The following is a 22,736-nucleotide window of genomic DNA, read 5'->3' as shown; positions in this document are numbered from 1 at the left end:
TACCTTCGCTCAGGCAGTCCTCCAAAATTGATGTGTGTAACCACCTAAGGGAGATGTGGACTATGTTGTCAACTTTCTGCCTGTTTGGGACTTGGCCTTGAATTCCTTCCCGAGCACAGTATTCCTAGGAAAAGTCTCAGACTGATCACGGCCTGAAAGTTCCTCAGTACTCCCGAAGATTTTTTCCCATCTGTTTGGTTGCTTATATTTCTTAAGGAGGAAAGTGGGATCAAGCATGAACAGGTATTATGATTTTTGAATACATGATAAAGGATGCTCAGTGCCGCTAAAAGTGGTGTGCATCCCTAATGTCTGGGCCCATAAACTTACACAAGAGAGCCAACCTGTAACTCCAGGATTTATAATGTTTTCTCCTGTACTTTAATTAGTGTTTGGTATAGACTTCTGCTATCTGTAGCTTTCTCCGTCATTGAGACTGCCTAGGTGGCATGCTATAATCTAGTGTATTACAAACACTAGTGGTGATAACAGGAAACCGATTGGAGCACCCTACCTCACACTCCAGCATGCAGTCAGCCCCATTGAATCATGATAAATGCAGTACCAGTTCGTTTTTACTCCATACATTAGTCTGTATTTTTTCACCTTAGCGTGTGCAGCTAGTGGTGTATATCTCTGGACACTTGTTTCTGGGTTTAGCCCTTTATCAGCAGAGAGCAGCTTTATCTGTGGGGTTGCTGGAAATGCTGCCAAACGTCTGCTCTCTGCTGATGAAGGGCTTACCTAGAAACACGTGCCCAGATATTTACAGCACTTGCTGCAACTACTAAAAGGTGATAAACTTTAGTTTACTTTATGGATAAAAAACAAACTTGTACTGCATTTACCATGATGCACTGGGGCTGACTGCATGCTGGAGTGTGAGGCAGGGTGCTCCCTTTCTGTTTTTTTCTGTTTAAAAAGGCTCCCTTGAGCCAACATGCTGACGAGCTCTGGTTGAAGCACCTGCGTGCCAGTGAGTGGTACATAAACCTGAGAGGAGTTTTGGCAGCATTTCCAGCAACCCCACAGACAAAGCTTCTCTCTGCTGATGAAGGGCTTACCGAGAAACACATGTCCAGAGATTTACAGCACTTGCTGCACCTACTAAGGTGACACATTTTAGTTTACTTTATGGATAAAAAACAAACTTGTACTGCATTTACCATGATGCACTGGGGCTGACTGCATGCTGGAGTGAGAGGCAGGGTGTGACCTTTCTGTTTTTCCTAGTGGTGATAAATACTGTTTTGGCCTTAACCCGTCGGGGTATGTAGAACTGAAATGCAAGAGCGTTTTTATACTCTTGCCTCTGCACTTGTATGCTTTGTATGCCTACCACAAGTAATAAAGAAAAATGAGTACCCTTAGTCTGTTAATCTGCATTAGATCTCTTAAAAAATGCATGTGTGTTTAGTTTGTAAAAATGTGACAATATTTTAATATAGTTTATAGCTCTGCAATTATAAAACTGATGGCAAGAGCTGCCTATCTGCAGCTGCTAAATAACAGCCTGGTGATGCAGCCTCAAACAGGATGTTAGGTATGTTCTCTGCAACACGACAGTATGCCAAGGCCTTTGATAACCCCAATGTGGCTCTCCATGTCTAGGCTGAGAGGATGGTGACTTGCTGTTACCAAAGTGAATGTATCACACTATCTCATCTGTGCCTCCCCTGTGTAAAAGCTTCCACCAGGTGCCAAACACCCCAGTGAGAAAACGTAGAATACGGCTGAACAGAGTTTGCGAGAAGGGTTGTATATCCAGGAGTGCTGCAAGGAACTTGGCTATTTCACATGAACACAAACTTCCAGAGGAAATGCAAATTACTTGGGCCTAGAGACCACTGTTGTCCCAACACTAAAAATTATGCTTGAATATTTATTTCTTTAATTATAAGAAACTGTGAAATAGATGTCTCCAACTCCAATGAATCACCCACTGATACACTGAACTTGTATTGTAGGATAAGACGGCACGTACCCCAAGGTAGTAGGGTGCAGAACCTCTAATGACAACTAAGGAATAGCCGATGGCCAATACTGACGAGGGCAATAGACTGGGCTCCTGTGGCACTCTGGCGGTGATGCAGGCCTTCAATGCCCCAAAGAACGTATGCACCCTAGAGATTACAGCAACCAGCTATACACCATGGGGCCATAAAGGAGATAGTGAAAACGTTGATAAGCACCACAGTTATCCGTGGACATACCTTTAAATGTCAGAGTTGAGGCAGCTGAAGAACAAAAGACACAGGCAAAATGCAAGAAAATGAGGATGGCTTTGTGCAGCCATAATGACCAGAAAGAAACATCAAACCCCAAAACACCCCCTCAAAGGTATGCAAAGCTGCCTCCAAAATCGGCTTCACGTGGTCTAGAGCTGGGAACTTTTGCATGAAGGGTAAACGTGATAATCACTCAGACACAAACTCAGTGAGACCAGCCAGATAAAGCTGCAAATAAAAGGAAATTGTTTGCCCAAGCATGTTGTGAGGATAACTGAATTCAATTATTTAGTATCGTGGAAGATAATGGAATTGGGAGTGGGTCCAATGCCTGCATCCAAAAGCGGCTTTGTTAAATTGTACCTATTTGGGAGAGACAGGCTGCGTAAGAGGTCTCCCTCCGATCACTCGGTTTCCAGCAAAATACAGGGAGTGCAGAATTATTAGGCAAATGAGTATTTTTACCACATCATCCTCTTTATGCATGTTGTCTTACTCCAAGCTGTATAGGCTCGAAAGCCTACTACCAATTAAGCATATTAGGTGATGTGCATCTCTGTAATGAGAAGGGGTGTGGTCTAATGACATCAACACCCTATATCAGGTGTGCATAATTATTAGGCAACTTCCTTTCCTTTGGCAAAATGGGTCAAAAGAAGGACTTGACAGGCTCAGAAAAGTCAAAAATAGTGAGATATCTTGCAGAGGGATGCAGCACTCTTAAAATTGCAAAGCTTCTGAAGCGTGATCATCGAACAATCAAGCGTTTCATTCAAAATAGTCAACAGGGTCGCAAGAAGCGTGTGGAAAAACCAAGGCGCAAAATAACTGCCCATGAACTGAGAAAAGTCAAGCGTGCAGCTGCCACGATGCCACTTGCCACCAGTTTGGCCATATTTCAGAGCTGCAACATCACTGGAGTGCCCAAAAGCACAAGGTGTGCAATACTCAGAGACATGGCCAAGGTAAGAAAGGCTGAAAGACGACCACCACTGAACAAGACACACAAGCTGAAACGTCAAGACTGGGCCAAGAAATATCTCAAGACTGATTTTTCTAAGGTTTTATGGACTGATGAAATGAGAGTGAGTCTTGATGGGCCAGATGGATGGGCCCGTGGCTGGATTGGTAAAGGGCAGAGAGCTCCAGTCCGACTCAGACGCCAGCAAGGTGGAGGTGGAGTACTGGTTTGGGCTGGTATCATCAAAGATGAGCTTGTGGGGCCTTTTCGGGTTGAGGATGGAGTCAAGCTCAACTCCCAGTCCTACTGCCAGTTCCTGGAAGACACCTTCTTCAAGCAGTGGTACAGGAAGAAGTCTGCATCCTTCAAGAAAAACATGGTTTTCATGCAGGACAATGCTCCATCACACGCGTCCAAGTACTCCACAGCGTGGCTGGCAAGAAAGGGTATAAAAGAAGGAAATCTAATGACATGGCCTCCTTGTTCACCTGATCTGAACCCCATTGAGAACCTGTGGTCCATCATCAAATGTGAGATTTACAAGGAGGGAAAACAGTACACCTCTCTGAACAGTGTCTGGGAGGCTGTGGTTGCTGCTGCACGCAATGTTGATGGTGAACAGATCAAAACACTGACAGAATCCATGGATGGCAGGCTTTTGAGTGTCCTTGCAAAGAAAGGTGGCTATATTGGTCACTGATTTGTTTTTGAATGTCAGAAATGTATATTTGTGAATGTTGAGATGTTATATTGGTTTCACTGGTAATAATAAATAATTGAAATGGGTATATATTTTTTTTTGTTAAGTTGCCTAATAATTATGCACAGTAATAGTCACCTGCACACACAGATATCCCCCTAACATAGCTAAAACTAAAAACAAACTAAAAACTACTTCCAAAAATATTCAGCTTTGATATTAATGAGTTTTTTGGGTTCATAGAGAACATGGTTGTTGTTCAATAATAAAATTAATCCTCAAAAATACAACTTGCCTAATAATTCTGCACTCCCTGTATTGCAGCATATAAATTGTGGCAATTACCTAAAGAAACTTCCAGCTTTAAACCGTTAAACCATATGGCACCTTATGAGAACTTGGAAAGAGCAACAAATTGAAGACCAATGTGCCCTCTACTATGTCTATAGAAAATGGGATCTTCTTTTGAATGCTGAGTCAATCGTAATAGCCAGTGCTATAAAGGCCCTCCAAAAGAACAACTAGCAGTAGTTTTAAATACAATTAGTGTGAAATCGTATAAGAATGTAATTTGAATGGAAATGGAGTATTATCATGCTGCAGTCTAGGAATTCAGACTTAGACATCAGATAAACCGTGGCGCAATGTGTGTTTGTTGGCCCATGTGGCAAAGTGAAAATATGAATCCTCAATGTCCGTGATAATGAAAATGGGTTAACTTTAATGCCAGTGCTGGGGTTCGAAGTGGAAAAGCACTGCTGACCTACTGACAAATGAATTTACCCATGCTCCACCTAGGCTTCCCCACACACAAGATTCACACACTTCGTGATATTCCCATAGTTGTAACAGGATTGCCACACAAACAAATGAATTCAGCTCTTCTTTACTATGGTAAGAGCTCAGCAGTCCTTTTTCCTGAATGAGACAAGGAGTTATTCAGTTAATGGTGCTCTTTAATATCACTCAACAATGTGATATTACATGCAATTAAAATAAGGGTCTAAAACATGTGACATAACCCCAACAGTGAGAAAGAATAATCCATACTCGCTGAGCCCTGGCAAGAACAGACTAACGCTTTACTCCCACTTTTCCGCAGTAGCAGCATTCATTCCAAAGAGGCTGAAATACCAAGCGTGATGTCCAGTGGGGGCTCAAGAACCTTGCTGGCCAAGCAGCGAAGTATCTGATCAATGTAATAAAATAAAGATGCTCTCTTCCCAGCATTCGGCCCTCATGGAAAGGGGCACTATGTGTACACCTGGGCATTTGTCTGCACAATTCATAGTGCAAATACTTTTCCTTGTGACTGCAGAGTTCCAAGATTTTGTAAGGTGAACTGTCTGGCCTATGTGAAATTAAAGGTTTTTCTTATCAAGTTTTTCCCGACACACAACTTTTATATAACTAAGTCAACTTTACAAATGTTTCAAAATATATTTCAGTACCTGTGAAAGTCCTTTTTTTTTTTATACTTCTGTGAGATGAAAAAAATATTTTAATAGGATGAAAAAAAAGTCATAACACTACTTGGTGATATGCAAAGGATAAACGTTTTCTTAAACCCAAATTTTCACAGATTGTTAGTACACTATATACTTTTAGCAGTAAAGCTGCACGTTAGTGGGAAGGTTTATGGACATTTCTTGGAAATTTACTGTCTGTAAATGAAAGTGCGTTACCACATCATGCTTTAGTAATATATTTATTTAACATGAGTGTTTAAACATAAACTGAGAAACACTCTCTGATGCCCTGGTGGCAAAGCTATTAGTAAAGTAAGAGGCAAGTCATGCATGGATCACGTGTACCCTATATGTGGGCTAGATTTATTATACATGGAGATTTATTATACATGGGGAATATGTTTAGTGTATTTAATAAAACAAAAGAGGATATTTACAGCAGAAATGCTGAACTCACATCTGAAGGTGCACTCATAAGTGAGAATGAAGATGTTATCATATCATGGTTTAGTAATATATTTATTAAAATTGACTGTTTAAACAAACTGAGAAACACTCCTGTCCTGAAGGCAATGTTGTTAGTAAACTAAATGAAGTCCTATGTTATGTGGGCTAGACCTCATGGGTACATGGGCTAGATTCTTGTGATGCATGTAGCAAACTTTAGTCTACTTAATCAAACAAGAGTTTTTTTGTACTGCAGAAATGCTGAGCTCACATATTTGAAAGTGCATATGTGAGAATTAAGAAAAAGGCGACTCTGTAAAATATTTGCCTAGGATCACACAATTTGAGACCCGTTTCCAGGTCAAATACATTACAGTTAGGTTGCGTAGATTATTCAAGCTATTCGACCTGCAGGTCTAGTAAACATTTTATGATTTTTCAAGGCGCGAGTGTGCCTGTGGAGTAAATGTAAATTGACTTGAGGCACACATATGAATGCACGGGATCGCTGTAAATTAAAATAAACTTTCAAGACAGTGAGGCGTGGTGGAAATACCTGACAAAAAAGTGCCTGTATAGCTAAACTAGTGAACTGATGTATTATTATCACCCAACCCGAAGAAAAGGCTGCTCTTGCTGTCTAGCGTAACCTGAAGTTAAATCACTTGTACTGTTTAAGGTATTCCCCATGGCAATCCACTATGCCAGACTGTACATACGCCATGTGGCCCTATCTGTCCAAAGATGTCCACCGATCTCACACACTCCAACCTCAAATAGGAGGACGCCTCCCAAATAAAAATGGCCACCGCAACCGCAAAATGTGTCCCAAGGCAACTAAGTGAAGGCCCTCAAAATACTTATTTATTTGGTGACACCACCAGAGAATTGATTACATGTAAATTACGTCATACTACAGAGGTGTGGAATTTTATAAAATATCTACTTTTCCATGGGACAGGTTGTTTCTTAAATCTACTTGTCCTACAAGAAAAAAAAAATCTACTTGTCCCTTTGGTGCCATGTACTGCAGCAACAAATTATGGCAGCAAACTTATTATGTAAGAGCTCTGATAACAGCATCTCTGATTATGCCAGGGCTACTACTATAGTAGGGCTTGAATACTTGCAATTTCAATCCCTACTATAGCAATTACCTTATTTTGCCACCTTTCCGCAGATCTGCATACAGCGGCTGGACAAAGCAACAAGCATTGTTTCCAGGGTTGGAATGCTTTGAGTCTGTAAACCTACTAACGTGCTTGTTTTAAAGATTTCCACCAGCTCTTATCTAATCTTTTCTCATAATAAGAAAGGTTGGAAATTTACTCCTGACAGTGGCAGAAGTAGAAGTTCCTCCAGGATTAGGGAAAAAAGTTGTTGGAGCGAAAGTGAACTTGTAAATGCTCACTGTCACATGATCAATCTGCACATGCATATTTGCTTGTGCTAAAATAAAGTTCACACATATTTCCTAGGAGTACAGTTTCCTAGTCTACTTCTGTAAGCTCCTGTAAATTCATGAAAGCCACTAATTCAAAGACATACACCATCGGAGCACTTTTATCACTTTCTTTTTGAACTGGGCCCCTAGTTACATCTGGCATTAACAAAGACATTTTGTTTTATTAAACTTCTATTTCTCTATCTATTGACTGGCTTTACTGTGAGTAATCACATTCTGCTCTTCCACAAGGAACATATTGGCACACAAAGTAGTTTTGTTCAGTGCCAGGAACTACTGTGGCAATCAGTGGCGTAGCAAAACTGGAGGCCTCCCCACCCACCTCCCCAGCAAAGAACATGGAGCCCCTGCTCCAATCCAAGCTCACTCAGGGCAGGTGCTGTGCTGAGGAGGCCCCTTATACGGTTGTTATGCGACTGGTGGCAAAATGTGCTTTTTGAGACCAAAAACATTTTTTTCTCTTTGCCAGTGTTTGTTCCAATGGTGAGGCCCTGGCAATTCCCACAACAATAAAATGTTACAAAAGCCATGTCAAAACAAGACACAAATTGATGAAACCAAAAAGTGTCGGATCAGTTGGCTTTGCTGGTGCTTGTTTATTTTTATGCTTCACATAATCTTGTTGAAAATGGTAACACTGATTTTCCATTAGGAATATTTTTCGGACATACTAGCATGCATCAACACAGTTTACTTAATGAAGCTACGAAGAAGTAGCACCTAAAATTTCATAGTAGCGAAACGTTTTTTTTTCCTACTTGCATTTTTTTCTGAACATTTTATTTTGAAAACAAAGAATCATCACTCTTGCTTACAAGCTTCTCCAAACATTTGCATCTAAATCAGAGAGCATTCTGGGAGCACTATACTTAGCCTCATATTGTTAAACTTTTCAAACGTGTGTACACTTTTTTTTTTTTTTTTAACTGCAACCACTGTAAGTAGTGCAGTGTGAACTTAAAACGTTTATTTACAGCGCTCATCCTAATAATGAAGGCTTTTCATTAATAAACCATAAATACAAGTTTGAACAGCATTAATCTACAGACACACATATTAGCTCAACTGCAGACAGTTCCCTTCTCTAATCTGGCAGCCAAATGGTTTGTGCTGCAGGAAGTTGGGCCTACTTGTCCCAGGGACAAGATAAACATGAAAACTTGTTGCCCTTGTCCCCAAACAATGTCAGATATGAATGTCACATCCCTGTGCCATGTATTATGTTGACAAGTTATGGCAGCAATCATTATGGAAGAGTTCCGGTAATAGCCTCTCTGATTATGCCAGGGATAATACTATAGTATGGCTTGATAACTATAAAGTACAACCCTACTATAGCAATTTCCATATTTTGCTACTTTTCCTCAGATCTACATACTGGAGCTGGAGGAAGCAATAAGCAATAGTTCCAGGGCTGGAATGCCTTCGAGGCTCTTGAAACCTACTTACTTGCATGTTTTAAGGATTTTCACCAGCTCTTCGCTAATGTTTTCCCATACTGAGAATGGTTGGGAACTTACTCTTGACAAGAGCAGAATTAGAAGTTCTTCCACGGTTGGCAAAAAAGGGGTTGGAGGGGAAAGTGAACTTGTAAATGTTCAACAGGTTTTTGCATGAGCAAATCTCGACATGCACATTTGCTGGTGCAACATTTTTCACAAATATTTTCTAGTAGTACTATTTCCTGGTCTACTTCTGTGAATTCTTGCTTCATAAAGCCACTAATTCAAAGATCTATACCTTGGGTGCAATTTTGTGACTTTGTTTACAGAACTGGGCCCCTAATTAGTTCTGGCATTAAAATTATATTTCCCTCTCTATCTATACATCAGCTGGCATTATTGTGAGTGATAGCTTTCTTCTCTTCCACAAAGAGCATATTGGCATACAAAGTGGTCTTGTTCAGTGGCAGGAACTACTGCTGCAATGTGTGTTTTTTTTTTTAGACCAACAGCCTTGTTTGCCAATGTTTGTTACAATGGTAATGGACTGGCAGCTCCCACAACAATACAGTGTTACACAAGCAATGTCAAAACAAGACCCGCATTGTCAAAACCAAAAGACTGACAACCAATGGTGGATCAGTTGTTATGCCAGTGCTTGTTTGTTTTGGTGTTTCCCATAATATTGTTGAAAACGGTTACACTGATTTTCCATTATGGATATGTTTTGAAAATACTAGCGTGCATCAACACATTTTACGAAGTGATGCTTCAAAGAAACAGTACCTAAAATTTCACAGTAATTTAGCAAAACGTTTTTTCCCTACTTGAATTTTTTTTAAACATTTTATTTTGAAATCAAAGAATTAACAATCTTGCTTACACGCTTCTGCAAACATCTGCATCTAATCAGAGAGCATTCTAAGTAGCCTCATATTGTTACATTTTTTTTTTATGTGTGTACACTTTTTCTTTTTTTTTTACTGGAACTAGTCAGTAGTGCATTGTGACCTTATAATGTTTATTGAAAGTGCTCACCTTAATCATAAAGGCTTTGCATTAATGAACCATAAATATAAGTCTGAACAGCGTTAACATATGGAGTCAAGTATTACCTCAACTGCAGACAGTTCCCTGCCTTGTAAACTGGCAGCCAAAAGGGTTGTGCTGCAGGGGTTGGGCATACTTGTCCCAAGGACAAAATAAATATGAAACCATGTTGTCCTTGACCCCAAACAATATGTCTTGGGCATCAATGTACGGGAATTCCACACCCTCGTACTGTGATCCAAAGAGAACGCGGGCTGTCAGAAAGCTGCACAGTGTAAAAAGAGCATAACACATTTATAAAAGTCCATTTGCCCGGAGGCCGAGAGCCAACACTAGGACCTCAAATCTTGCTATTTGTTTTGAGTTATATCATTAGCAAGTGGGAAACAATACATAAAGCCTTAGAGGCCTGTGGGTGCATTAGTATTAATTGTGCATAATAAATAACTATCTAAAGTCAGGACAATGTGAAAATTATTATTATGAAATAGGTGTTGTGTTCACACTTTAATGCTATAACGAAATGCCTTGTGCCCTGCAAGGAACAAACAAAACAACATATGAACTATTATTCACCCATACACTTAAACATTCTAAACAAGTAAATAGTAGATCAAGCCTGTAAAATCTAGATGGAAGGGAATGCTTACGGGTGACCCGGTTATAAGAAAACCACACATACTGCAATAGGCAGATCTATGTCCAACATAAATTTGGAGAAACATAACACCCTACTTCTGGAGAAAAGAGAGCAAAGAAAAGGTAAGCCAAAACACGGGGGTGTGAGACACATTGCCGAAAGTAACTAGGATGCCATATTTAGATTAGGGTATGTGCGCCCAGCAAACAAGGGGAAGAAGAAAAAGGGGGAGCGTGTTGGCCTTAACAGTACTCATCTTCCTCACATCAGCCAAGCGAATCACCCGGGCTGGAGCACCAAAAACGAGCATGCAGTCTGGGCAATAGGCTGAAAAGTCTGCACTGCTAAGCTCTGCAGGGCCCAGGGCTCTAAAAGGCGCACAGTCAAGCCACAACTACCTCCCCTGCCAACAAATTATAATGCTGCATCCTCCACCCCCAAGAACGGAATGGGGTGGGCATCAATACCTGGGCCCCACACCCTCCTGGTGCTGGATGTGGGTGACAAGGCCAAGCTCCCCCGGGAGGCCCTGATGAACAACCTGCAGGGGGAGTGCGCCAAATAAGACTCTAAGAGGCCACCATATCAGTATGGTGTCCTTTGTGCGCCGAGGGAAGCTGCAAAACTGCATTATCAGTATACAGTAGAAATGGCAAATATTTAGCTTTCACTTTCGGAAGATCCTTTCCCCGAGTAACTAAAAAGGAATACAACCCACTGATATATGTAAAAGAAATTAAATGGGGGCTAAAACACAATCCTAGAAAACTCCTCTAAATAGATTAAAAGATTTGGTACACACTCTCTCTACACCATAACTAACAGTTATACTAATTCCCTCATCCAAAGCATTTAAGAATTCAACTATTGGGTGAGGCAGGTCTAATTTGGATGATATACGACAGAATGCATTAAGAATGCTCTACGACAGAAGAGTTTACACAGCCATACAAATTACACGCATTTGCAATGTCCAAAATGACTCACTTTTACTTACGTTTATAAGAATTACCATTATAACAATGAAAATAAAATCAAACATGCCCTTGTCTAACATCCCTAATGTGTCAAAGGTCATCATTCAAATGGAAGATTTGTATGCTTCAGTTTAATGTTTCCACTGGTTAGACTTGGCATCCTTGGCGTGGTCTCCCCTAAACTTCCAGGTTGTCGATGTGTGCTGGACTCTGTCTTTGCTGTTTTTGTTACACTGGGCACTTTACCACTGCTACCCAGTGCTACAGTGCAAGTGCTCTTATGTAAAATATATGTGTAACTGACTTTCCATGATTGGCATATCTGATTTACTAATAAGTCCCTAGTACAGTGCACTAGAGGTGCCCAGGGCCAGTCAATCAAATGCTACTAGTGGGCCTGCAGCACTGATTGTGCCACCCACATAAGTAGCCCTGTAAACATGGTTCAGACATGCCACTGCAATGTCTGTGTGTGCAGTTTTAAACTGCCAATTCGACTCGGCAAGTGTACTCACTTGCCAGGCCTAAACCTTCCCTTTTTATACATGTAAGGCACCCCTAAGGTAGGCCCATGGGCAGGGTGCAGTGTTATGTTAAAGGTGGGACATGTACTTATGTGCTTTATATGTCCTGACAGTGAAGTACTGCCAAAATCACTTTTCACTGTTGCAAGGCCTATCTCTCTCATAGGTTAACATGGGGGCTGTCTTTAAATATTATTAAAGTGCAGATTCCCTTAGGGAGCAGATAAAAAAATATGGAGTTTAGGGTCTCCGAGCTCACAATTTAAAAATACATCTTTTAGTGAAGTTGTTTTTTTAGATTGTGTGTTTGAAAATGCCACTTTTAGAAAGGAGGCATTTTCTTGCTTAAGCCATTCTGTGACTCTGCCTGTTTGTGGATTCCCTGTCTGGGTCAGTTTGACAGTTGGGCTGTTTGCACTGCTCTCTAGACAGTGACACAAAGGGCACTGGGGTGTAGCCTGCATATCCTGATGAGCCATCTGTGCTAGGAGGGAGGGAGGGGAGGAGTGGTCACTCAGTCCTGTAAGGGCTGTGCCTGCCCTCACACAAAGAAGCCTCTAGCACCTTGGTGTGTTTGGGGCTTGGCCTGGGCAAGGCAGGATCTTAAAAACAAGTGAGACTTTTCTTTGAAGTAGGCCTACTTCAGAGGCGGAAAGGGGTATAAGAAGAGCCTCCAAAACCCCTGAAAATTAGATCACTTCTGGAATCAAGAGGAACCTTTGCCAAGGAGAAGAGCTGAAAAGTGCTAACCTGCCTGTGACTGTGCTTTGTGGAGCTATCCTGCAGTTGCTGCTTCTGCCTGTGAAAGGGGACAAAGCCTGGACTTTGTGGTATATTCCTGCTTGAGAAGAATCTACAAGGGCTTGGACTGAGCTTACCCCTGTTATGTAGTCTCAGGGCCATCAAAGACTTCCCCTATCAGTACCTGGACTCTCTGCTGAGACTCCTGCCCTGACAAGCAGTGCCCTATCCAGTCCCTGGGCCCTTGAAAGGAGAAGCTGGTGAAAATCCAAGAATACAGACTTCGGACAACTCCGGACCAACGCCGCTGCGGAACCCCGTGACGCCACCTGCAACCGACTCCATGGTCCTCGCTGGAGTGCGACGGCTCTCGCAGGCCCGACACCGATGAAGCCTCGCCAAAGTCACCGCACCACATCCTGAGCGACGACGCCCGAAGTGCACGTATTGAACGCTTCGCACTGACACCACCTCACCTCCACCACTCCGCAGCAAAGACCAGACGCCTCTTTGTGACTCCTTCACCCCGCAGCACCAGAACCGACGCAGCCTCGGATCCAGCAATGCCATGATCCCCGACTTTGCGCACCGACTTGTTCTCACAGTTTACTAAGGTACTGCACCTGGGGGTCCCGCGGGACTCCGTACACGGCACCATTGGCGTCGGATTGTTGGGAATGACTCCGTCATGACGAAGTGTTTTCACCTCATCCAAGCATTCTGTGTTTCTATGTTCTATTTTTTAGTTTAATATTTAAAAATTAATAACTTGACTTGTGTATGTCGGATGTTGTTTGTTTTGGTCTTGTTTTTGTTTAGATAAATATTGGCTATTTTTCTAAACCTATGTTGAGTCATTTTGTGCTGTTTTCACTCAGATACTGTGTGCGTGTTTGTACAAATACTTTACACCTGTTCTCTGAAGTTTAGTCTAACTGCTTGTGCCAAGCTACCAAGGGGATGAGCGGGGGTAAACTGAGGGTGATTCCCTTTTACCCTGACTAGAGTGAGGGTCCTTGCTTGGACAGGGGGTAACCTGACTGCCAATCGAAGTCCCCATTTCTAACACCACCATTTTATTGTACCACATTCTGAAGGTTTTAACAAACATTAGGATATATTCTTATAAAAGGTTATCTCAGAACAGGTTCATGTGAACCTCCACTATTTTTGTGTAAATATAAACAAATGCAAACCATAAGATGTACTTTTACCCCACTGTTATACGAAACAATCCTGATTCCACAAATGCAAAGCCCACTGAATACTGTAACTTTTTTCACCCACTCCTTTGTAGTAAGTGTAATAAATTAGAACACGCTATGGTGCCAACAAAGACAAGGTCCAGGCTACAAAAATACTCAAAGGCGTAAGCCCACCTTTTCTCATACTTTTTTTTTTTTATACAGGACAAAAGCCTCAATACTTGGACAGACTTAAATGGTTTAAGAAATGCAGCTCACTAGTCCAAATATCATACACACTAACTAAAGACACCGCTAAACCTCCATCTCAAACATTCTACCCTACCAAAGCCCCAAAAACACTGTGGGTCATGCCATGAAATCTCTGAGACTAGCGTCCTGTCTCAAATTCCATTAAAACGCACCACTAAGGTAGGGTTATTAGAAAATGCCATGTCACCAGCACACCCAAATTATAGATGCAGGTTTTCTTTTAGAAAGGCGAGAACTAGTCTTGGTTCGCTTTACTTGAGCCAGCTAAATGAAAACCCCTAAACGATTTGTAATGGAAAATTCCAAACTGAAAAGCTGTATTGCCGGTGCCATAAGATCATCTAGTGGTGCTGACCTGGCAATATTTGGTTCTAACATCTGATGCCATCATAAGCAAATCTGATTTAATCCTCTCTACCTCTCCCCACACAAACCTCTCTACAGTGGCCTCTGGGTTACATCATAATTATTATGAAAGAAAATCAATTCCCCAACAGTTGCTGTCTCTTTAGTGTGAGATAATCTTTTATAAGAATATATTTTAGGCATTTCAAAACACTGCATCAAAAACATGGTTTTGCACGTGAAGCTTGCATGACCACATGCACTTGGCTAAACTGCTGACAAGGACAAAGTCTTTTCTTTCCTTCACTCATTTCCTCTTTGATATTGTGGACCTAAGTAATGGTCATAAATATAACATTTCATGACACTAATGGTCTATGGGTACAAGTAAATGAATAGGAAGAGAGTAAAGGCTTTACTTCTTGACCATTTAACCTATGAAAAGAATTATTGAAATGTCGAATTAATCATAAAAACGGTTTCTTTATTAATAGACTCTGTTAGAAAGATATGTGAAAATGGAAGTGAAGTCATTTACATCATGTTCAACTTGACTTCTGTTTACAATATGGACCCAATGAGCAAGAAGAAAATTCCTTGTTTCATTATTACTTGGAAAATAGTTAAATGGATTGTGTATTTAGAATGTTCACTGTTAAAACTTGCTATTTTGACAGAAGCTGTCCTGTTCACATAAAGACATCTACTCAAGCTTTATAATTTGGGGCAGTATGAAGTTATAAAAGTGTGCTCTCAGACTAAGCTAAAAGCTATACTGGCAGGACTTGCTAGACTCTTTACTCGCTCAGCTTGGCTTGGCTTCTGAGAGGGAACTTGGACACATTTTGTCCTATTCCGTTTGCTGATCCTTCTTGGATTTATTCTGAGACCAACTTTATCCTCCCTGAACCTATCGCTGGTTCTACTGAAATTCTCATTGAACTGCTCTATTAGAAACTATATGCTTTCAAATCTGGGCTGAGAAAGTTTTATGAGTGCTACTGAACTTTAATTTTCCCTGTAAGATTAGGGACTAGACCCTTATGAGTCACACTATTAACTAATGACCCAATAAATTCATGAAAACAGACCCCACGGCTCATTATTGACTCTCTAACTGAACTAAAATGGATGTATTATGTTTATGAATGTGCAGTTCCTAATCTCTGCGTTATCTGCGTTCAAAGACCTTCTCTCCAGGGCTGAAATAGAGGTGCTGGACCTTTAGATTTTAAAGGCTCCAAATAGTCCTCAGATGCATCGTTAAATTCCAAGCCTCAGCACTAGTCAACTGTAACCCACTGCCTCACCCACAAAAAAAAAAAAACACTCTCCACAAACATTAAAAGGACTACTCTGAGTATAGCTGCAAATGACTATGCCCTAAAACATTCAAAGTTAAAGTTGTTGCTAACATAACTCCCCAAAAAACTGTTTGCTTTAATATTTCAACGTGTGTTTGTCTAAAAAATGGGTGCACCCTAGTGCAGTGGTTCCCAACCTGTGGTCCGCGGACCCCTAGGGCTCTGGCTGTTCAGAAAATATAATAATATGAACAGATTATGTACCCAGCTTTCAGTAATGACTCAGTAGGGGGTCCCCAGATTCCAATAATGATTCAGTGGGGGTCCCCGGGTTCCAGAACTGATAAAGTGGGGGTCCACAGATGTCAAAAGGTTGGGAACCACTGCCCTAGTGTATCTAGGGACACCTGCCAGATCACGATTTCTTTATAGGAAACTACAACTTCCAGCAAAAGGTTAATCCCCGTTAGAAAAAAATGACAATCAACAAAGGTTTAGTACTCTCGTAGCAAAGGTACAGTCTTAACAAAAAAAATATCAACTCTTAACCAGCCTGTGCCAAAAGCGAAGAGCGTCGAACAAGCAAGAAGTTGGTTAATTTATTTCACCGACTTTCAGGTGCCACAAAAGAGACCAGAAATACCGGCCTCAGAAGACTCACATCTTCGTCTATGGAGCCCCTGGCCTCCCTTTTCGTTGTCAGCCGGATACAGAACAACTCGCAGCCCCAAGTATCAGGAACATTCCCCGTGCGTGCAGGTTCTGACAAATACAAACTACGCGCATGCGCCGGTGAGTGACACTCTTTCACAGCTGCGCAAATGCGCAGCAATGTCGTCTCTCCACCTACCGTAAAAACGAAGACTAATTAAGCCTGCGGAGACGGCCATAATGGAATGGGAAATTACTAATATGCTTATAGATAAAATATATCTGTCACGAAAGTTATAGACATACGCCCCCACTTCCATAAGCCAAATGGCCGCAATATAAGTGTTCTAAACCGGTTCCAAAACGACAACTCGCAAATGCTAATTTCCGTCAGCTTTTGCCTAACAACACGTCCGTATTCGCGGTGGCGCTGGAGACTAATCACGCGCTGTGTTCCTGTGCGCCCCCTAGCCGTACAGATTGGCATGTTTCGCGCTGTTAGCGTACTTAAGCGGCGACCGTAGTTGTGAAGCAAGCGCAGGGCGCGGGCTTGAGGGGAGAAAGGGAGGGGCTCAACGCTGCGAAGAGGACGAAGGCGCGCGCCACAGGTGAGTGATGGGCAGGGCACACGGCGTGCGCGCGCATCACTGTCCCCGGAGAAGTGACCAGTTTGTAAATTTATAGTGGTATTTGTAGCTATCTGATTCCTTTTTATATTTATGTTTTCACTAAAGTGGCACAAGGACCGCAGATGCTTCTGAAATAGGGCGGGATTAAGGAATGAAAATAAGAATGGCGCGTTAGTAAGGGTGTGCTGCAAACTTCACTTACAACTTTTTCCCGTTCTATTGGGAGGAAGTTGCGCCACCATCTTTTCAGGGTCCCAGGACAGCCAGGGAGATGCGTGACGTTACGTGACATTGGTTGGCATATGACACGCGCGTTATCTGACGTGCCTTGGTTGCCAGACGGTGACATTTTTTTGGTGGCGGCCATATTAGATGTGGGTAATTTTTGTCCGTTACAAGTGAACATGTAATCATACATCCTAGTGTTTGAAACCTTCAAGAAAAGTCTGGCTGGGCCACTGATCAGGCTTCCCATATGGTCTAGCGGTTAGGATTCCTGGTTTTCACCCAGGCGGCCCGGGTTCGACTCCCGGTATGGGAAAATGTCATATTTTTTTTAATTCGTGGGTCTTTATTATGTGTCGGCTAGAAATACATTATACGGCGACTCGCCTCTTATTGATGGGACGTATAATTACTTTAAGGTCACAGGGCCCCCGTTCCATTACACTTCTTAAGCAGTCAACTGTCTTCCTTATTGTCTCGCCCATGTGTTAAAAAGTATCGCTCAATATTCAGGAAGTGACTTGTATTTCTATAGCGCTTACTACCCCTGACGAGGCGCTTTACAGTGAGTAGCATGCTACTCAGAGCCTAGTTAGTGGTCATTCAATTGGTTATTGGTGTTAGTTTGCATTCTGTGTGGGGGCTTGTTTCGTTTGATGTGATTATTAGAGCGGCTACATGAGGCACAATTACTATCTGGAAATAATATTGTTGTGGTCTAAAATAAGCTTTAAGGCAGATGAGCGTGAGATTTGTAGAGTAACTTGTATACAGATGAGCAAGACAGAAGGTAAGTAGAAATGAGCAGAGGTCGATTTAAAAAACATAAGTGATTGGAAGGTCAGTTTTTCATGCAGGAGTTTAAGGCATCCAACAGGTTATGAACTATTGCGTGCAATTTGTGGATGTAAACCTGTTGAAAGAAACAGTTTCAATTAAAATTACGTCTCACAGTAAAAAAAGGAAGCACAGTCTGACAAATAAGAGCATCTTTTTAGATACCATCTACACCATAATAAATACTATAAAGAATTGGGAGTTCATGCAAATTATGTGCACCATAAACAATATACTATAAGAAAAGTTTGAAAACATCCATCAACTTGTAAATATAACCAGGCAATTAATATAGAAACCTTGCATTAGCCATTTGTATTATCAGTGGCGAGTTTGTCACTCATTCAATGCCTGGTTTGGAAGGCGCCTGAACCTGAAGAGCACCCTAACAAAACAAACACCATGTCCAGCTTAATGGATGTGTCTGTGGTCACCTGTTCCTTCTGGGACCCACCTTGCCTTGTAGTTAAAATGAGAATATTGAACAAAAGATACGTTTTGCCCATAGAAACTGAAGAGTTTAAGATTTTGTTTAAGCACTTCTATGTGTTTTTTTTTATTTTTTTTTAGGCACCTTTTTAGTTTCTTTTTTCACAAAAGGAAAATAAAATCTTCAAAACCCCCTGGAAATTACACTGAAGACTTAAGTTTGCACAGTTAAGTCATTTAGCCACTCAATGAAGACCCAATTCATAAATAAAGTTAAAGGATGTTATTATAAATAAAAAAACTTTTTATAGCTGTTGCGTCAAGAACGTTTAATTCTATTAAGCACACAGAGGCAAGGATTATACTTCTCTCTCTTTACTGAAATTTAAACAGCAGCCAATCAAACACATGAAACACAAAAACTACTTCTCCGAAGATCCCCAGTAGTCCATATCACTGTCCAGTTATATGAGAGATAGATATATATATATATATATATATATATATATACACACACCTCTCGCAACAGTCCTTTCTCTTTCTTTGCTACTTGCAGCCAGAGATAAATGTTTTACGTTACTTCTCCATAAAGTGTGGTTATTATTGTGTGTGTCACTTAACATTGGAGCAGGATTTGAAACTGGTGTGTCGCTGTGCAAGTTTTCCGATCGACGTGGACTGACTCTGATTGTTTAGGCTGTCGGATCACGCGTTACCTACTGAGCGATTTGGTCCTTGGTATATCAATTTTATGTCAAGACCGGAGGCTCCTATTATGCATTTCTTTTCTTACTTTATTTAATAGCAGCAGTCAAGAAAAAGAGTACAAATCCCATGAGGCTAACCATGAACAGCCAATATGATTTAAAACGTAGTTCCAAACGAAACAACCAATAGAGATACACATATAGCATTATGATGTCACTTGACTGCGAACAGCCCGCAGTCAAGATAAGTACAATTTTAAAGTTTTTCCTCCCATTTTACTTGTTATGCTTATAATCTTATATAGCGGTTAATATTTTGTGTGTGAACATTTTATATTTCATATTTGTTGATGCGCGTCTTTTCCGTTCCCTCTAGTCGGCAGGTTGCCGCATTTCTCAATACGAGCGCTCTTCCCCATGCTCCAATTTCCAACGTTCGTTTCCCTCGCCTCAGGCGGCAACTGTCATTCACGTCGCACCTGAGACAGGGAAACACGGAAAAAGACGCGTTTCTTCGCAATTGGTTTCCCCTAGCTTTTTTCAGCAGTTTTTCCTCTCGCGACGACGTCGTCTGTCCGGCTCCTTCGTGCCAGCACATCCCTCTGACCTGAGACTCCGCCCACGGGAGGAGTTTGGTATTCATTCATACCCCTCACATTTTAACCCTTTTTTACCTGTTTTTTTCTGCGTCAAAGCTTTTAGCTTTGTTTTCCTAGCTACAAACATGCAGGCAGGTGGTTGTTCATTGGAACAAGGGGTTCGTAATGATTTAGAAGAAATCAGACAGGAGCTTTGCACTTTTATTAGACGTTCTGTGCATCAAGCTGTGTCTTCAATTCATAAGTTGTCAAAAAATATTTTCTCCCTCCCTTTTTTCCAGCTCCAGTTTCGACCAATTAACCTGCATCCTAATTGTCCATGCTGCTCCAACGTTCTGCTTCAGTCGGCCTCTTCGATCCTTTCAGTTTCCTGGGTATCAGCATCTGGATGTTCGGATCGTCCTTATCTCAATGAATTTTTGGACTTCTGTTCTGATGTGTTAGCCTTTGTTATGGCTCTATTTATTCTTTGCTCCATATTCCCGTTATTTACTTCTGATTGACTCGTTTTGCAAGAAAAGAGGGCTATTCGCAGTCAAATGACATCATAATGCTATATGTGTATCTCTATTGGTTGTTTCGTTTGGAACTACGTTTTAAATCCCATTGGCTGTTCATGGTTAGCCTCATGGGATTTGTAGTCTTTTTTTTTTTTTCTTGGCTGCTGCTATTAAATAAAGTAAGAAAAGAAACATATAATACTCGCCTCCGTGTCTTTAATAAAATTAAGACTTTCTGTCATAGACTAGGAAAATCTACATTATTGAAGCGCTGCTCCTGAGGAGGCTGGCCTGCCCTAATTGAGCCTACTATTCATTTTTATTTTGCACGGCTGTTTTCTGGATGTCTTCAGCGACCACTGGTGATCGAGGACTGCAGTCCTCTTTTTGTTTCTAGCAACGCACATGCGTTCAGGCGGTTTGCTCAGGAATTTTGCAAGAGCTTCTTCCCCAGCACAGCGTTGTCGCGTTTATAGCCAGTTTAATCCAGTGAACGCCCAATGGCTCAGTTACACTGATTCAGTCATGGTCAAAGTAATTCTTATCATCTCCCTCAGGGCTTGGTAACAGAGAAGCTCGGTTTTGTGTGATAAATCTCCAACTCAAAACATTCTCAGCTGCCAAAATCATTCCATGATAGCAGGTTAGGTGGCTATTTGTCAAATGCTGAGTTGTGGTATGAGTCATGAGGATCTCAATAGAGTGTGGCACCATCACAATCAAAGGATAGCCCATCACCGTCCCCTCAGTTTATTGAATACCAAGGTTTACCGCTTTGAGACAACCAGGCAATGCTGCGGCCATCAGATCAAGAGTAGCTGAAAAATAGCTGATGGGATGCTTTGTGTCTCCATGGGTTGTGTTAGTATGGTCAGTGCACACCCATCTCTATCATGACAAAAGAGCAAAAAATCTTCTGTATAGTCTGGCATTCCAAGAGTGAGTGCACTGCATGTAGGAGGATGGCTCAGTTTATGGTGTACACATATGGTGTGTGTTGGAAAAGCCCCTTTTTGCAGGGTTATCCCCAAACTTTTTGCCTTCTTCCTTCTATTTTTTTCAGGTCTGTTTTTGCTGGTATATTGTCTCTGCGCACTTTACCACTGCTAATCAGTTCTAAAGTGCAAGTGCTCCCTATAGAAATTGTACTGTTGATTGGTTTATCCATGATTGGCATATTTGATTTACTGGTAAGTCCCATGTAAAGTGCACTAGAGGTGTCCAGGGCCAGTAAATCAAATGGTACTAGAGGTCCTGCAGCACTGGTTGTGCCGCCCACATTAGTAGCCCTGTAACCATGGCTCAGACCTGCCACTGCAGTGTCTGCGTGTGCAGTTTTATACTGCCAATTCGGCTTGGCAAGTGTACCCACTTGCCAGGCCTAAACCTTCCTTTTTACTACATGTCAGGCACCCCTGAGGTAGGTCTTAGGTAGCCCCAGGGGCAGGGTGCAGTGTATGTTTAATGTAGGACATACTAGTGTGTTTTTATGTCTTAACAGTAAAATACTGCCAAATTCGGTTTTCACTGTGCAAGGCCTCTCTCATAGGTTAACATGGGGGGGGGGGGCGGGGCTGCCTTTAAATACCATAAAGAGCAGATTCCCCATTGAGAGAAGATACAAATGTTGAGTTTAGGGTCTCCGAACTCACAATGTGAAAATACATCTTTTATTGGAGTTGGTTTTTAGATTGTCTGTTTGAAAATGCCACTTTTAGAAAGTAGGCATTTTCTTGCTTAAACTATTCTGTGACTTTGCCTGTTTGTGGATTCCACGTCTGGGTCAGTTTGACAGTTAGGCTGTTCACACCTCTTCTCTAGACAGTGACACAAAAGGGGGTCGGGGTGTAGCCTGCATATCTTTATGAGCCATCTGAGCTAGAGGGGAGGGAGGAGTGGTCGTTCACACCTGAAAGGACTGTGCCTGCCCTCACACAATGCAGTCTCTGACACCCTGGTGTGTGTCTGGGGCCTGGCTTGGACAAGCAAGGATCTTGCACTTACACTTGAGACTTGCTTTGAAGTTTGCCAACTTCAAAGGCTGGACAGGGTATAAGAAGAAGACCCCAAATCCCAGACTTTTAGAATCTTTCTGGAACCAAGAGGAACCTCTGCCCATGAGAAGATCTGAAGGAGTAGTACTGTCCCTTTGCTGTGTTGCTTTGCTGGACTGGCCTGCAGTTGCTACTTCTGCCTAAAAATAGTGCAAAGGGTGAACTTTTTGTGTCCTGCTTGAGAAAGCTCTCCAAGGGCTTGGAGTAGAGCTTGCCTCCATTTGGAAGCCTCAGGGACACCAAAGACTCCAGTTTCCTCGACCTGCAGCACTGGGAACTATGTGTTTTGTGCTGCTGAAGAGGAGAAACCTAGACGCCGCTGGCCTGCACCATGACCTGCTAACACCGCATGAAG

General features: G+C 41.8%; 2 protein-coding genes and 1 non-coding gene across 4 annotated transcripts in view; 2 read left to right on the top strand and 1 right to left on the bottom strand.

The window, feature by feature from the left end:
- Nucleotides 1-16,536, bottom strand: part of WBP4 (WW domain binding protein 4) — a 386,635-nt gene extending 370,099 nt beyond the window's left edge. Inside the window, exon 1 of the mRNA XM_069203523.1 lies at nucleotides 16,412-16,536. Within this exon, the coding sequence (XP_069059624.1) occupies nucleotides 16,412-16,413 (2 nt within the window). The 5' untranslated portion in view covers nucleotides 16,414-16,536. The remainder of the gene's footprint in view (nucleotides 1-16,411) is intronic.
- Nucleotides 16,537-16,911: 375 nt separating this feature from the next.
- The window catches only part of ELF1 (E74 like ETS transcription factor 1), a 560,099-nt gene continuing 554,274 nt past the window's right edge, over nucleotides 16,912-22,736 (top strand). For both annotated transcript variants that reach the window (XM_069205330.1, XM_069205324.1), the window contains exon 1: nucleotides 16,912-17,009. The gene's annotated coding sequence lies outside the window, so the exon portion shown is untranslated. The remainder of the gene's footprint in view (nucleotides 17,010-22,736) is intronic.
- TRNAE-UUC (transfer RNA glutamic acid (anticodon UUC)) lies at nucleotides 17,500-17,571 on the top strand. The gene has a single exon. It is a non-coding gene; the product is annotated as a tRNA-Glu (tRNA).

Source organism: Pleurodeles waltl, chromosome 8 (assembly GCF_031143425.1).
Source record: "Pleurodeles waltl isolate 20211129_DDA chromosome 8, aPleWal1.hap1.20221129, whole genome shotgun sequence".
Classification (NCBI taxonomy): Eukaryota; Metazoa; Chordata; class Amphibia; order Caudata; family Salamandridae; genus Pleurodeles; species Pleurodeles waltl.
The sequence above is the reverse complement of the archived record's forward strand: the minus strand, read 5'-3'. Positions and strand labels throughout refer to the sequence as shown.